This window comes from Sphaerodactylus townsendi, linkage group LG05 (assembly GCF_021028975.2).
Source record: "Sphaerodactylus townsendi isolate TG3544 linkage group LG05, MPM_Stown_v2.3, whole genome shotgun sequence".
NCBI classification, from domain to species: Eukaryota; Metazoa; Chordata; class Lepidosauria; order Squamata; family Sphaerodactylidae; genus Sphaerodactylus; species Sphaerodactylus townsendi.
The window spans coordinates 113,398,068-113,411,315 of NC_059429.1; the positions used below are offsets into that span (position 1 = coordinate 113,398,068).

General features: G+C 41.9%; 1 protein-coding gene across 3 annotated transcripts in view; it reads left to right on the forward strand.

The window, feature by feature from the left end:
* Nucleotides 1-1,191: 1,191 nt before the first annotated feature.
* CSE1L (chromosome segregation 1 like) overlaps nucleotides 1,192-13,248 on the forward strand; it is a 33,333-nt gene continuing 21,276 nt past the window's right edge. The window contains exons 1-7 of one of the 3 annotated variants that reach the window (XM_048497612.1): nucleotides 1,192-1,300; nucleotides 7,749-7,844; nucleotides 9,074-9,216; nucleotides 10,357-10,458; nucleotides 11,765-11,910; nucleotides 12,064-12,154; nucleotides 13,067-13,174. In XM_048497612.1, coding sequence (XP_048353569.1) covers nucleotides 7,760-7,844; nucleotides 9,074-9,216; nucleotides 10,357-10,458; nucleotides 11,765-11,910; nucleotides 12,064-12,154; nucleotides 13,067-13,174 — 675 coding nt within the window. In that variant the 5' untranslated portion in view covers nucleotides 1,192-1,300; nucleotides 7,749-7,759. Of the gene's footprint in view, nucleotides 1,301-1,335; nucleotides 1,355-1,670; nucleotides 1,840-7,748; nucleotides 7,845-9,073; nucleotides 9,217-10,356; nucleotides 10,459-11,764; nucleotides 11,911-12,063; nucleotides 12,155-13,066; nucleotides 13,175-13,248 lie in introns of those variants that run through there. The other 2 variants (XM_048497613.1, XM_048497611.1) reach the window with 2 other exon arrangements.

The following is a 13,248-nucleotide window of genomic DNA, read 5'->3' on the forward strand; positions in this document are numbered from 1 at the left end:
ATTTGGGCAATTTTGTCATTAGAATGTAAATTGATGATCATTTGGGATTATATGCATGCACACACACACACACACACAAAAACCCAACCAAAAACCCCCAATCACTTTTTAAATCCGTGTCACATGATTACTCTTTCCTTCCTCCAAGGAACTGAGGCAGCATACAAGGTTCTCCCTTTGATCATCCTAAAAACCTTGCTGCATCAAACCAGACTGGTGGTCCATCTAGTTCAGAATCCTAGTTACACAGTGGCCAACCAGTTGCCCTGCAGGGCAAAAAAATCATTATTGCCTCGTTACATTCAGATGTTTACTGTTTCTAGATATGAAGGCTAGCTGTCATTGTAATGGTTAGTAGCTATTGATGGACCTCTTCCCCATGAATCTGTCTAATAATCTTTTAAACTCTCCTGGGTCACTGGTCACCCTGACCTGGATATCTACTGAATTACAACTAATAATGAAGCTCAAGACTATGCATTCTCTGAGACTGAGTAAAGACCTAGGATTTCTGTTTCATTACCAATGTTGATTTCTACCCACCACCCTCTTCATATCACACCCAATCCAATCATGCCTGCTATTGACACTGGTTGTCAGAATTCACTTTTCCCTACTTAAGGGTAGACAGACTCACATTCAAACTATCTTAAGAAATGAGCTATGACCCAGGAAAGCCTGGCAGAGATTGCTACCTTAAGTTCCTTATCTTTAAGATGCTCTTGTTCTTTCCTACTTCATAATGTGCCAGCTGCAGAGTAAGAGTCAGTGTGGTATCTTTTTAAAGATACATCTAGCTTTTGCTACGTGTGCTGGGTTCCAGTGAGAAACGCTAGTCTACGGTCGTTTTAAATAAAATAAGATAGGAACAGGTTTGGCTAGAACTTCACTATCTCCGTAGTTACATCATTACATATACCCCCTCCCCCAATACTGTAGTCTGAAGTAACACATCCCCCTCAGCCCTCAGTCTGCCATCTGCGCAAGCCTGGCCAAGCTAGAGCAGAGTCAAGCACGGATACAGCTCCCTGCAGCCATCTTTCTCTTGACCATACTCCGTTGCATTCTGGGACGGTACTGGGAAGAAGCGGGAGTTCATTGGTTCGTCCGGCTGAGGCAGGAGCGCGCTTGCGATTGGCTGGTCCCCCTTGGCAAACCCGGCCTGTGATTGGTTCCCAGGGGGGAAGCTGCGCGGCGTCTCACGTCATTACGTCAGCGCGCCGTCGCCGCGCCCTCTTGTCGAGGTTTGAATGTGAAGCGGAGCTGTAGGAGGCGTTGCTGCTGCTGCTACTCCCGTCAGGTGAGCGCGCGTCGCCGAGAACCGTAACCTCCCTCTCGTTCCCTCAGAGCTGAGGTAGGGAGGCCTTGCGAGGTTCCCGGGTTCTCTGAGGTGGCGGTCGGGCTGCGGGCCCACGGCGCCGCGGAGGGAAAGCATCTGAACTTGCTGTGTCCATCTGGGCCCGCCCCTTTTGGGCTACGCGCGCGGGTGTTGGTTCCTGAGCCTAATCCGCTATGAAAGGGCCCGGCTGATTGGCCTTCCCGACTGTCAATAGGGGACGGGCTAGTGTGGCCTGAACACCCCCAATCTCTCTGGCTCTCTCCCTCCTGCCCCCTTTTCCTTCCCTCACCCACGAGCCGGGGAGAGCGAACCCTTGGCTCTGGATGCGGGGAGGGGAGGCCTTCATTCCCGCGAAAGAAGCAGGGTGGTGGTGGTGGTGGTTGTTTAAGTTTCCTCTGCCAAGTGTAAAGGAAAGCTAATGAACCTTAATATCTTTGAAAATGCAGCTGTGGAGGAGTTGACGCTTTTATGGAAGCACCCCTATTTCGAGCTGGCCAAAGGTTTGGTGCAGCTTGCTTATTTATTTATATTTTACATGTGTATCCCGCCAATCCCCCGAGGGACTCGAGGCGGCTCATCTATATATAAAAATATAAAACGAGAAAAGCAATACAAAGTACAAACGTTAAAACCAGTTAATAACAAGGTGGCCTTAAAAACATAGCAACCAAGAGGGGGCAGATGTGCGTATCGCACCCAAGCGAAGGCCATATTAAACGAAGGGATGCCAAGTAGTAAGGGAAAGGCAACCTACGTCTGGTCAGAGGACACCGTTTTCTTGAATGGTTAGCGTGTGTAAAGCACTGTTCACCCCTTGTATAAGTTTTCCTTACAACCTTCATCTACTTCCTCCTGCCTTTAGCTGGCCATGCCAGGGCGTGAATCTGGAACTTTCTGCATGTAAAGTTGGGGCATTACTGCTGTACCTGAACCACAGTCCAGCATTGATGTTTTCCCTATAATCACTGGTAGCAACTTTAAGAATGTGGTTGCATTAACCCCATTTATAGTATTTGGAAGCGGCTCCAATTAATTTTGATGCAACTTTAATTGAGTCTGGGCCTGAAGAGGACTGTTTCTGAATTTTCCCTAAATCCCTTGCCTTTGTAAAGTACAGTTATCATGCTGGTGAAGCGATTTACTGCACAGTACTGAATCAGTTTTTCTGGCTTGTTTGTGTGGGCGCACATTTACGTTATCTACTGAAATATAGCTGGCATCTTACCTCAATTACTTTTTTTAAGTATTCCTATTGCTTAGTCCTCATCCTCAGTTGAAACCAGTTCATATTTGTCACTTGTGCACTATTCTTCCTTTATGTCCCTCGTTTTATTACTTCTCCTACTGTGGAAATGTGGATACTTTGTTCCTTGGGATGCTTCTTTTCTCTTTGTTTTGAAGTTCCCTGTATAGTGCAGAAAATGTTTTAAAAATAATAAAACTTTGTTTAGACTGGTCCATTCTGCAAAATTTAATGTAACAAAAATTAATTTAAGGGAAGCTTTACAAGCTTATGAAAGAAATAGTGAGATATGCTCTGTGTGATGAGGTCTGGAATTCACTGGAGAAATAAACAAAATTGAATGGAATGTTTTCTTTCCACAAACAGAACTAGTTTTGTATTGCTTGTTCTTATTAATTAGTGAAATAATAGGTTATAAATCTTAAGATGTTTACTATGATGCTCTACTGCAGTGGGGCTCCATCATCCAGACTCACGCCCTCTTCGCTACAGGCAGGGCTGTGCAAATTTTTATAAGATCTCCTGAATGCTAAGAGGCTGGCCCTTCCAGTTTAGATAACCCTGCTGTTGCAGTCAGATGCTAGACAACAGATCTTCAAAAAACAATAAAGAGCAAACATACACTAGTAAAAAACAACACCCTCAGCTGGTAGCACAAAGGCTGGCAGTGAGGCAGGTAGCAACATGGCTCCTAATCCTGACCTCCTGATCAAACATCTAAAGGGAGGTTTCAATCCAGTGCCAAGCCAATTTGGAGTGATGATAATTCGGTGGTTGTTCCAATATGTGATTGGGAGAATAATGTGATTCTTGTTGGTAGTTCCAACAAGAGAATTTGGTAGTTAGTTCTTGTTGGTTGTTCAAACAAGATTAACCAGTATGTATTATGTATGTTGATATAAAAGTTAAGATTATCTACCAAGGTTTCTAAAGCTGTTTGGGTCCCTTTTTGCAGTCTGTGGCTACAACAGAAAATGGGGAGAAGGGACAAACAATTTTGTTTACTTCTCCTCATATCATCATCATGTAGTGGTTAGAAACAGGTGGACTCTAATCTGGAGAACTAAGTTTCATTCCCTACTCCTCCATATGAGCAGCAGACTCTTACCTGGTGAACCATATTTGTTTCCCCATGCCTATATTCCTTCTGGGTAACCCTGGGCTAGTCACAGTTCTTTCAGAACTCTCTCACCTCCACCTACCTCACAAGGTGTCTCTTGTGGGGTAAAGAAGGCAAAGGAGTTTGTAAGCTGCCTTGAGCCTCCTTACAGGAGAGAAAGGCTGGGCACAAATCCAAACTCTTCTTCAGAATTCCCTAAAGCATTCCAGTATCCATTTGGATCCATAAATCTCCAGAGCAGGCCTGCCTAGTCAGTCCTAAGCATTTTACAGACACTAGTTAATGTCTTAAGCAGGTAGTGATCTGACCGTTTCAGTGATCTAAGATCAGTACCTTGATCAGTGCAGAAAAAATACTTCAAGCAAGTGTATGTAGGGCTGAATGCAATCTAGGATAGTTTTGTGGAGTCCACAAAGTTTATTTATTTTATTAGTTTAGTTTTTATTTATTTTACTAGTTTTATATCCCGCCCCATCCCCGAGGGGCTCTGGGTGGGTAAATTGTGACGAAGAAGTTCTGAGTTGCACCAGACCAGAGTTTGAAATGAATGTTCAAATTACCCAGCACTATCTCAGAATCCCCAGATAGTCCCTTTTGTATTCTCCAAAAAATATTCTGACAGGTTGACAGAATTCTTTGCTGAGAAAGGTAATTATGGTTAGTAATATGCTTCTTAATGTTGATTATTTTATCTTTATTTAATATGAAATCATTATAACAGTCAAGTATGTTGTAATTACTTGTCTTGTATTGCAACCTTGTGTGCAACTAAAAATTTTTACATATGAACTTTCCAACTCTGCATGCTTCCTATTCCATTGTGCCATGCCGTAGATGGTGGCCAAGGTGCCCTGAGCTTACCCAAGTGGCTTTTCAGGAAACAGGGAATTTGTGCATGGAGGCTGATTTGGAAATGCAGATGTTTGTGGTTGGGTCCTGACTATGCATTGCTGGCAAAAGGTGAGGCAACCTCCTGTGAGTTTCAAAGAGACAGTGCTGAAAGGAAGGGGTCCTGGGTGCATAAAAAGCCATGCAACATGCTAGGAGTAGAAAGCTGGCAGGATTGCCCCTCTGCCTTTTTACATCAACAGATGCTCTAGCACCAGAAGAGGCAAGAGTGACAATGATGCTGGCTTTCCTTCCTTTCATCCAGACAAATTGTGTCGCGAGCTAATAAAACCTGTTCCCCGATCTCTCTGGGAATACCTATGGATAGACTAATTGCAGCCCAGTACCTTTATCTCCTGGTTGAGGCCCGGTGGCGTAGAGCAATCACCTTAGCTAGGTGTAATGCCCTGCCTTCTTCCTTTAGCCTTGGACGCCACCTTGGAATCCCACATAAAGAAAGGAAATGCCCGTGTGGCATGGGTTCTGTGGAAACAGTATCTCATATGCTGTTGGATTGTCCCTTTTATGAGATAGGTAGGAAGAAGCACATAATCCCCTTCCTGCATGGAAGTGAAGGCATTACAGATAAACAGAAGGTTATATATCTTTTAAACAGCCACAACTACGAGCTGTTGGAAGCGGTGGCTAAATTTTTAAATGGTGTTATTTTAACTCGTCAGAAATTGTAAAGTTGTAAAGGCTGTTATTATCTTGCTAAGCTAATCTTAAACAATCTATATGCCATTAAAGGTATTCGAAATCGAATCGAAATCGACTCTTTAGTTTGGAGAGGAGACGTCTGAGGGGGGATATGACTGAAGTCTATAAAATGATGCATGTAAAAAAGGAAAAAAAAAATTGTGTCGCATTGGCTTTAAACCCATACAGGAATTTGTTTTGTGTGACCTTTTTGAGGCTCATAGATGGCTACTGAAAAAAATGCAAAGACAGGGGAAAATCCAGGACTGCCAGTACCATGTATTGGAAGGATATAGGATCTAGTCTGCCTGTGGCTCTTTGGCTCTTGTTCCTGAGTTTACCAGGAAAACACCCTCATTCTGAAACTTTTCTTCTGCATAAAATTAGCATAAAATTGATGTGTAAAATGTTCCAATGCCATATGTTTCCATTTAAACATCATTGTTAACTAATGCTAATTGGTAACATAATGAAGCCCCACCAGTCAAATTGTGCAATTACAAAGTTCTAATAATTTCTCAGGCGCTTTTCCCAGGAATGGCGCCTTGTTATGCCTATATATGAGAACCAGCGTGGTGTAATAGTTAAGGTATTGGATTAGGACCTGGGAAACCCAGGTTCAAATCCCCAGTCACCCATTCTGAGCCTTGACCTGGCAAGTATTTGGATGGGAGACCTCCAAGGAATACCAGGGTCATGATGTGGAGGCAGGCAGTGGCAAACCACCTCGAAAACCCTTCAAGGTCACTGTAAATCAGTTGTGACTTGACAGCAAAAAAACGCAAGCCTGTACACATGCACAAAATCTCAACTGCCTTCTCTATGCTTTATGGAGAAAGATATAACACAAATGGGGGCCTGCAAGACTTGTAAGGGCAGATCCCATCATTGATCTCTATGTGACTCCAGACCTTACCACCCACCTTTGAGCCTTGCTGCAGTGGCTGTGGTGTCTGAGAACTGCCCAGAATCTCCACCACCTGTTCTGCAGAACCAAGGTATATATGTTTGGTTTTCACAGGCACAAACAGCATTCCTTTATTTTATTTCTTTGAGGGTGGGGCATTTTAAACACTGCAGTTTGGCTGTCAGATATATAGATGTCAGATTAACATGGTTATTGCTTTTCTTGGCTAGCTGATTACATCTTGTATATACCCATAGTCAACTTCCTTGCTAATATATAATTGGATCACTTATTCTCTAGACTGGATCTTGTTCTCTCTTGTGCTCTATAATGTAATTTAACAGACGTTTTTGGATGCTGAGTCTTTTTGCATCTGTTTGTAGTATTTCTTCCCACTCTTTTTGTGTGTAGTCTTGTTTACATGTTATGTAATGTACGCATGGGGGTTTGGTAAAATGGCTTTGACTCATGAAAACTGATGCCATAATACATTCATTAGCCTTCAAGGTGTCATAAGATGAATCAGTGTTTTTGCTATAGCAAGCAAACACATCTTTCCTTCTGGATTTCTTTAGTTTTGTTTGTTCAATAAATGTTCCCTGTTGGTATTATGTGCTGTCAAGTTGCTTCTATTTATGGTGACCCTGTCGTTGACAGCTTGCTCAAGTCTTGCAGACTGATCCCAATCAATTTTCAGTGGAAAATTCTCTAGATCAGTTTTTTTTTCTGGGGAAAACCTATATCACTGATACTGTAAAGTATCTATAGTTTTCACAGTAGTATTTTTTTTAGAAGTGATAGTCTGTTCTACTACTGAAAATACACAGTAAGAATACTTGTGAAAATTAAAATTCATATTTTGACTTACGATTTTACCTGTTTAAATATTCTTGTTTGGGTGGATTTCATATCTCAGTTCGAGAACTCTTCAAGTACATGATGTTTGTGCATATAAAGGAACTAATGTTTCTCAAACTGTTAAAAACCTGTTTGTGCAGTAGAATGAGTGGCTATTTTTTTGCATCTACAAATATAAATTAGTTTTTGGTTTCAGGGCTGTCTAAAACCTTGCTTCTGGCACAGTATTTGAAGCATGCTGTACAGGAAACATGTATCTTGAAAGTTTTCCATGACAGAAAAATACTGCTAATGATTCTTTAAACCTGTGGTTCTTAAAGTGGATGGTAGCTGTGACCTGCAGGAATGTCTGCTGCTTTCCATAAATCAATGAATCTGATCGATGCTTCTTTTTTGTTAAAAGAGCCTGGAGGCAGCATTTTAGAATTTTTGCTTTAGATGCCTATATGGATTGAAAGAACCACACAGGGTGCAACAGATGAAAGCTACACATTTAAATGACAAATTATTTCTGCTTTGATTACATTTTTAGCTCATTTTTGTTGGCAGGAAGGTGTCTGTATATTATATTTTCTAGCATTACAGGGAAATGTTCTCAGAACAAAACTGTGTGCTGTACATAAAATGGTCTCTTAGTTGTTTTGCAGATCTAGCAACCTAAAAGTGTAGTCAAGGATTTTTTGTTAATTTTTAGGTTCTACAGTTATGGAGCTGAGTGATGCCAATTTGCAGACTCTGACTGAATATTTGAAGAAGACGTTGGATCCTGATCCTGCTATAAGGCGTCCTGGTAAGCAGTTTGTGTTCTGCCAAATGTCTGTTTAGCTATTCTCTGCCTAAGTGTTCACTATATATTATTTTAGAAATAATGTATTTTCCCAAAAATAAGACCTTTGCAGACTAATGAGAGCTAGCATGGTATAGTCACTATAGTGGTTAAGGTGTTGGGCTAGGACCTGGGAAATGCAGTTTTGAATCCCCACTAGCACCATCGAAGCTTGCTGAGTGACCTTGGGCCAATCATATACTCTCAGCTAACCCTGGCTAATATTTGAATGGGAGACTCCCAAGGAATACTAGGATTGTGAGACAGTCAGGCAGTGACAAACCATCTGCTTATGCTTCTTGCTTTGAAAACCCTACAAAGTCACCCTAAGTCAACTGTGACTTGACGGCAAAAGTAAAAAGACTAACAGCATTCCATATGAAAAGAAACGTTCTGGAACATTACTATTTTTAAAACATTATTATCTGAAATAGCAGCCTGGTGCTGAAATGAAAAAGTAACACAACTTTATGTATGCCAAAGGAGGAGGCTGTCTGTCCGTGCCAAAAGTAACTGTCACAATGGTGAGAGAAGATACTATCAGGCTATGGTTTGGAATCCAGCAGGGCCCTGTGCTAATCCCAAAAAACTTGTTTCATTAATCATCTTCCTCATCCGAATTCCCATACTGATTTTTGCAGAACTCTATGCATTTCCAGACTTCAAGTATACTAGTGAATTGCTGCCTTTCTTCTCTCTACTTAATGTGGTGTTGCTTTAATCAGCCAGTTATGAACTAGGATTTTTAAAAAAGATTTTGAGTTGGGTGGGTGCTCTTGTTTTGTTGATCTTCCTTTTCAGAGTCTGAAGGAACTAAAAGAAGATTCTTTGTATGATCCTGTATTATAGAAAATAATATCATATCTATGATACTTTCAGTCTGACCAGTGTTATATTTTTGCCTGTCAACCACAATCAGTTCTGAATGCAGACTCAGAAGCTGCTTAAATTCTGAAATTAGTAGGCATTCGAATTTAAGCAGTTGCTAAATCTGTATTTAGAACTGATTGTGGTTGACAAGGCAGAAATGCAGCACTGGTCAGACTGAAAGTATCATAGATATAATGAAACTATTTCCCATTTCCTCCCTTTATCAGCCATGTTAAATTGTCAGCATCTGGTAACTGCCAGTAATTGAAGAAATCACTGGAATCGTGAAAACGTTTTGCTAACTGCAGGATATTCCTTCACAGCGGAAAAATTCCTTGAGTCTGTCGAAGGAAGCCAAAATTACCCACTGCTGCTCTTAACGCTGCTAGAGAAGTCACAAGATAATGTTATCAAAGTCTGTGCCTCTGTCACATTCAAGAATTACATTAAAAGGAACTGGAGAATTGTAAGTATTTTGGTGAATTGTTCCTATGCATAATGTAGAGTTGGATCCTATGGAACTTCAAATACCCTTTGCTTTTTTTGTGGATAACCGCAGACGTTTCACAACTGAGGCTGTTCAATAGCAGCTTACTGCATTTGTTTCTCTTTTGTGACGGCAGCACCAAGCAGAACCCTGCTTGGTTTGGTCAGCAGATTCCACCCATCTTGCCTGATGCATTCATTTTCCCAGGGCAGACTGCATAGCTGGGGTTTGTTACTAGGATTCAGAGATTGGAAGTAGGGAGGCAGGTTTCACGCATCCTTTTGCCACTTAGAGAATGATCTGATGCAAAGATCTTGACCATCTAGCTGGGAAAGTACCTTGTAAAGTATTTGCCACTGTTTGTATGGAGTACCCCTTCAGCATGAGATGCATTAAGCTTGTCCAGAGTGTCCTCTGTGAAAACATTTATATGCAGAGATGCTGTTAGTGTTATGATGTTTGCTAATGCTGATTCATGCTACTGTAACCTTGAAAATAGATTTATTCTAATGCATTATATGTGGGGCTGCTTTTGAGAACTTCAGTTGGCACAGAACACTGGCACTAGATTATTAACCAGTTTATGCCAGCACGATTATACAACACCAGTGGTTGGGCAGCTTCACTGGTTACCTGTTTGTTTCTGGACACATTTCAAAGTGCTGGTTGTTAAATTTAAAGCCCTCCACAGCCTGGGACCAACACTGAGGGGACCACCTGTGCACCAACTTAGGTCATCAAGTTCATTGGTTTTGGTGATCCCCTCTATTTGGAGGGATCCACTCATGTACAGCATATGCACACTTGTTTTCTGTGTCTGTGGCCCCAGTTTGGAACAGCCTGCTGGATATGGTACATCAAGCTTCCCATATTTTCTCTTCCATTAAAGGTGCAAAGCAGAATTATTTCAGTGTACTTTTGGTGGAAATAACTAATGCATATCTCTGGCATCTGGTTATGGTGTATGTTGTAACCCTTGCAGTTAACCTGATGCACATTATTTTATGTGTTTTAACTGTGTTATTAACTATGTTTACATTTTGTAAGCCACTTTCAGCATTGTAGAAAGGCAGGATATTTTTTTTAAATAAATAAATGAACTTAACATTTTGTTTGTAGATCGAAGATGAACCAAACAAAATCTGTGAAGCGGACAGAATAGCCATTAAAGCCAACATAGTACACCTGATGCTTAGCAGTCCGGAACAAATTCAAAAACAGGTAAGGAAACAATAACATCAAATAGAAGCCTGTAGAGGATAAGGGTGGGTATGGTATGAAATACTCGTCTCAAAATAAGATACAATAACATATGGTTCAAACAAAAATATTGTTTCAAACTAAGATGAAACATCTGTGTATCTTTCCAAATATATGGCGTAGTGGTTAAGAGCAGGTGTATTCTAATCTGAAGGGACCGGGTTTGATTCCCCGCTCTGCTGCCAGAGCTGTGGAGGCTTATCTGGGGAATTCAGATTAGCCTGTGCACTCCAACACATGCCAGCTGGATAACCTTGGGCTAGTCAAAGTTCTTCTGAGCTCTCTCAGCCCCACCTACCTCACAGGGTGTTTGTTGTGAGTAGGGAAGGGTAAGGAGTTTGTAAGCCCCTTTGAGTCTCCTATAGGAGAGAAAGGGGGGATATAAATCTAACTCTTATTCATTATTATAAAAGCCATGATTTCTTGGCTCAGCAAGTTGTAGACAAACAGCCATGAGAATCCAATTTCTGTGGGTTTGGGGATGATTGAGGCTGTGGTGTGGTTGTGGTTCCATGTTATTGCATGTGTCCTACCAGTCCCCTCTGCTAAGGTTGAAGCTTCCTCCAGCTTAAGCAATGCGTCCTCCAATGGAAGGACCACTTAAGTTGGAGCAGGGGTAGGGAACCTGCGGCTCTCCAGATGTTCAGGAACTACAATTCCCATCAGCCCCTACCAGCATGGCCAATTGGCCATGCTGACAGAGGCTGATGGGAAATGTAGTTCCTGAACATCTGGAGAGCCGCAGGTTCCCTACCCCTGAGTTGGAGGAAAGCTTTGTTCAGGGGCAGGCTGGCATTCCTTTTTCCTCTTATATATTCACACTGGGCTGATAACCTGCTAAAAATACAAAGCACAGAAGTGTGGGAACTTGTGACTTTTGGGCGTTCTAAACAGTCTGGGGGCCAGTAGGTGTATTTCTCCCATTTTCATTAGCAGATAAGTATTTAGCACCAAGTCCAATTTCTTATCAAAGTCCTGTGTTAAAATAACTCTACGGCAACTTGAGGAGGAGCCTATGGCTCACTGGTAGAACATCTGCTTGACATGAAGAAGATAACAGGTTCAATCGCCAGCATCTTCAGCTAAAAGGATCAGGCAGCGGGTGATGTGAAAGGCTTCTGCCTGAGACCCTGGAATGCTGTTGCTAGTCTGAGTAGAATGACCTGATCTGAATGCATCAGTGGTGTGATTCAATATCGGGTAGATCTGTTGTCTGTTCAACCGTATACTTTCCAACGAGTCTCTACATGTCTATACTTCTTTTCAGTTAAGCGATGCCATCAGTATCATCGGTAGAGAAGATTTTCCTCAGAAATGGCCTGACCTGCTGACAGAAATGGTGAATCGCTTTCAGAGCGGAGACTTCCATGTTATTAATGGAGTCCTTCGCACAGCACACTCTTTGTTTAAAAGGTACGGGGAAGGAGCATGAATTTCTGAGTTTAGAAGTAAAAGCTTTGTTTTAGCAAGAGTAGTTTTTGATTGCTGCCTCGTTTCCTTTACACAATTGGCAATCTACCATCCTTAAAACGATCATTATTACTTTCCTCTCTCTTTTTTTTACAGGTATCGTCATGAATTTAAATCAAATGAACTGTGGACAGAAATCAAACTTGTCCTTGATGCCTTTGCACTGCCACTGACAAACCTTTTTAAGGTACAATCAGGAGAATCTGGGGTTCATTTAATAAAGCTGACTTCTTAATATCTGTGACCTGTGAACACTTACTTTCCCATCACAGCTATCCTTCCAATACTGCTGTTAGCCTTGAGATTGCTACTTTTATTTTGTAGATGTTAAGATGTTAACTTATTACTCTAGATAGATGGGTACCCAAGTTGGTTTGTAGCAGCAAAATGAAGCCGTGACTAACAGAATTAATTCTGGCATCAGTTTTTGTGAGTCAGAACTTGCTTCATCAGGTGCATGAAACATACATTTGTAAGGCCAATGCATTTATATAAGGGGGGCTTACAGCCCAATCCCAAGGGAGAGGGAATATAGCAGCAGCCAGGGACAGTTCTCTGGTGTGCCTCCAAATGGGGAATTGGCAGCATGAGTGTCAGAGGAGAGGGAGCCCATTTTCCTGAATGACTTGTGCAATTTTTTTGGGTGGCTTAAGTCTACGCCCTGGAAGGGGACATAACCCAGGCTGGAAGTACATTGGGAGCCTCCTAAAGTTGGCTCCACCTCCAGAGGTGCTCCCTTCCACACTGGTGTGGAGTTTTGCAGCACCAGCCATTTGCAGCAGGGCCCAGCTTCCAGGTTTAGGTGCTGCTTGTCGCCAGGGTAAATCCTTCAGTGCTGGCATCTGTTCAGATTTGCATGGTGGTACTGGCACAGCCTTTCCACCACTTCCAATGCGGCTTCAGCCCCTTCTCCCTCATTTGGACTGCACAATTAATGTTGTTGCTCAGATGAAATTTTCATCCAAGTCTGTCGTTCATTGGGGGGGTACAGTCCCACCTTCCATTTTGTTTTAGAAATGATTTTAGAGAGTTGGGTGCCTGTATATCATCACTGGGAGAAGAGTGACACTGATTTCTCCTCCCTATATTGTATTCACAGGCCACAATTGAGCTTTGCAGTACTCACGCCAATGATGCCAGTGCTTTGAAAGTACTCTTCTCCTCTCTAATTCTGATTGCTAAGCTGTTCTACAGTTTAAATTTTCAGGTAAGTTACCTTTTGTTTTAATTTGTTTTTTTTTCCTGGTAACTGGTAGATCTACTCTTCTAAGTCACCTCCTA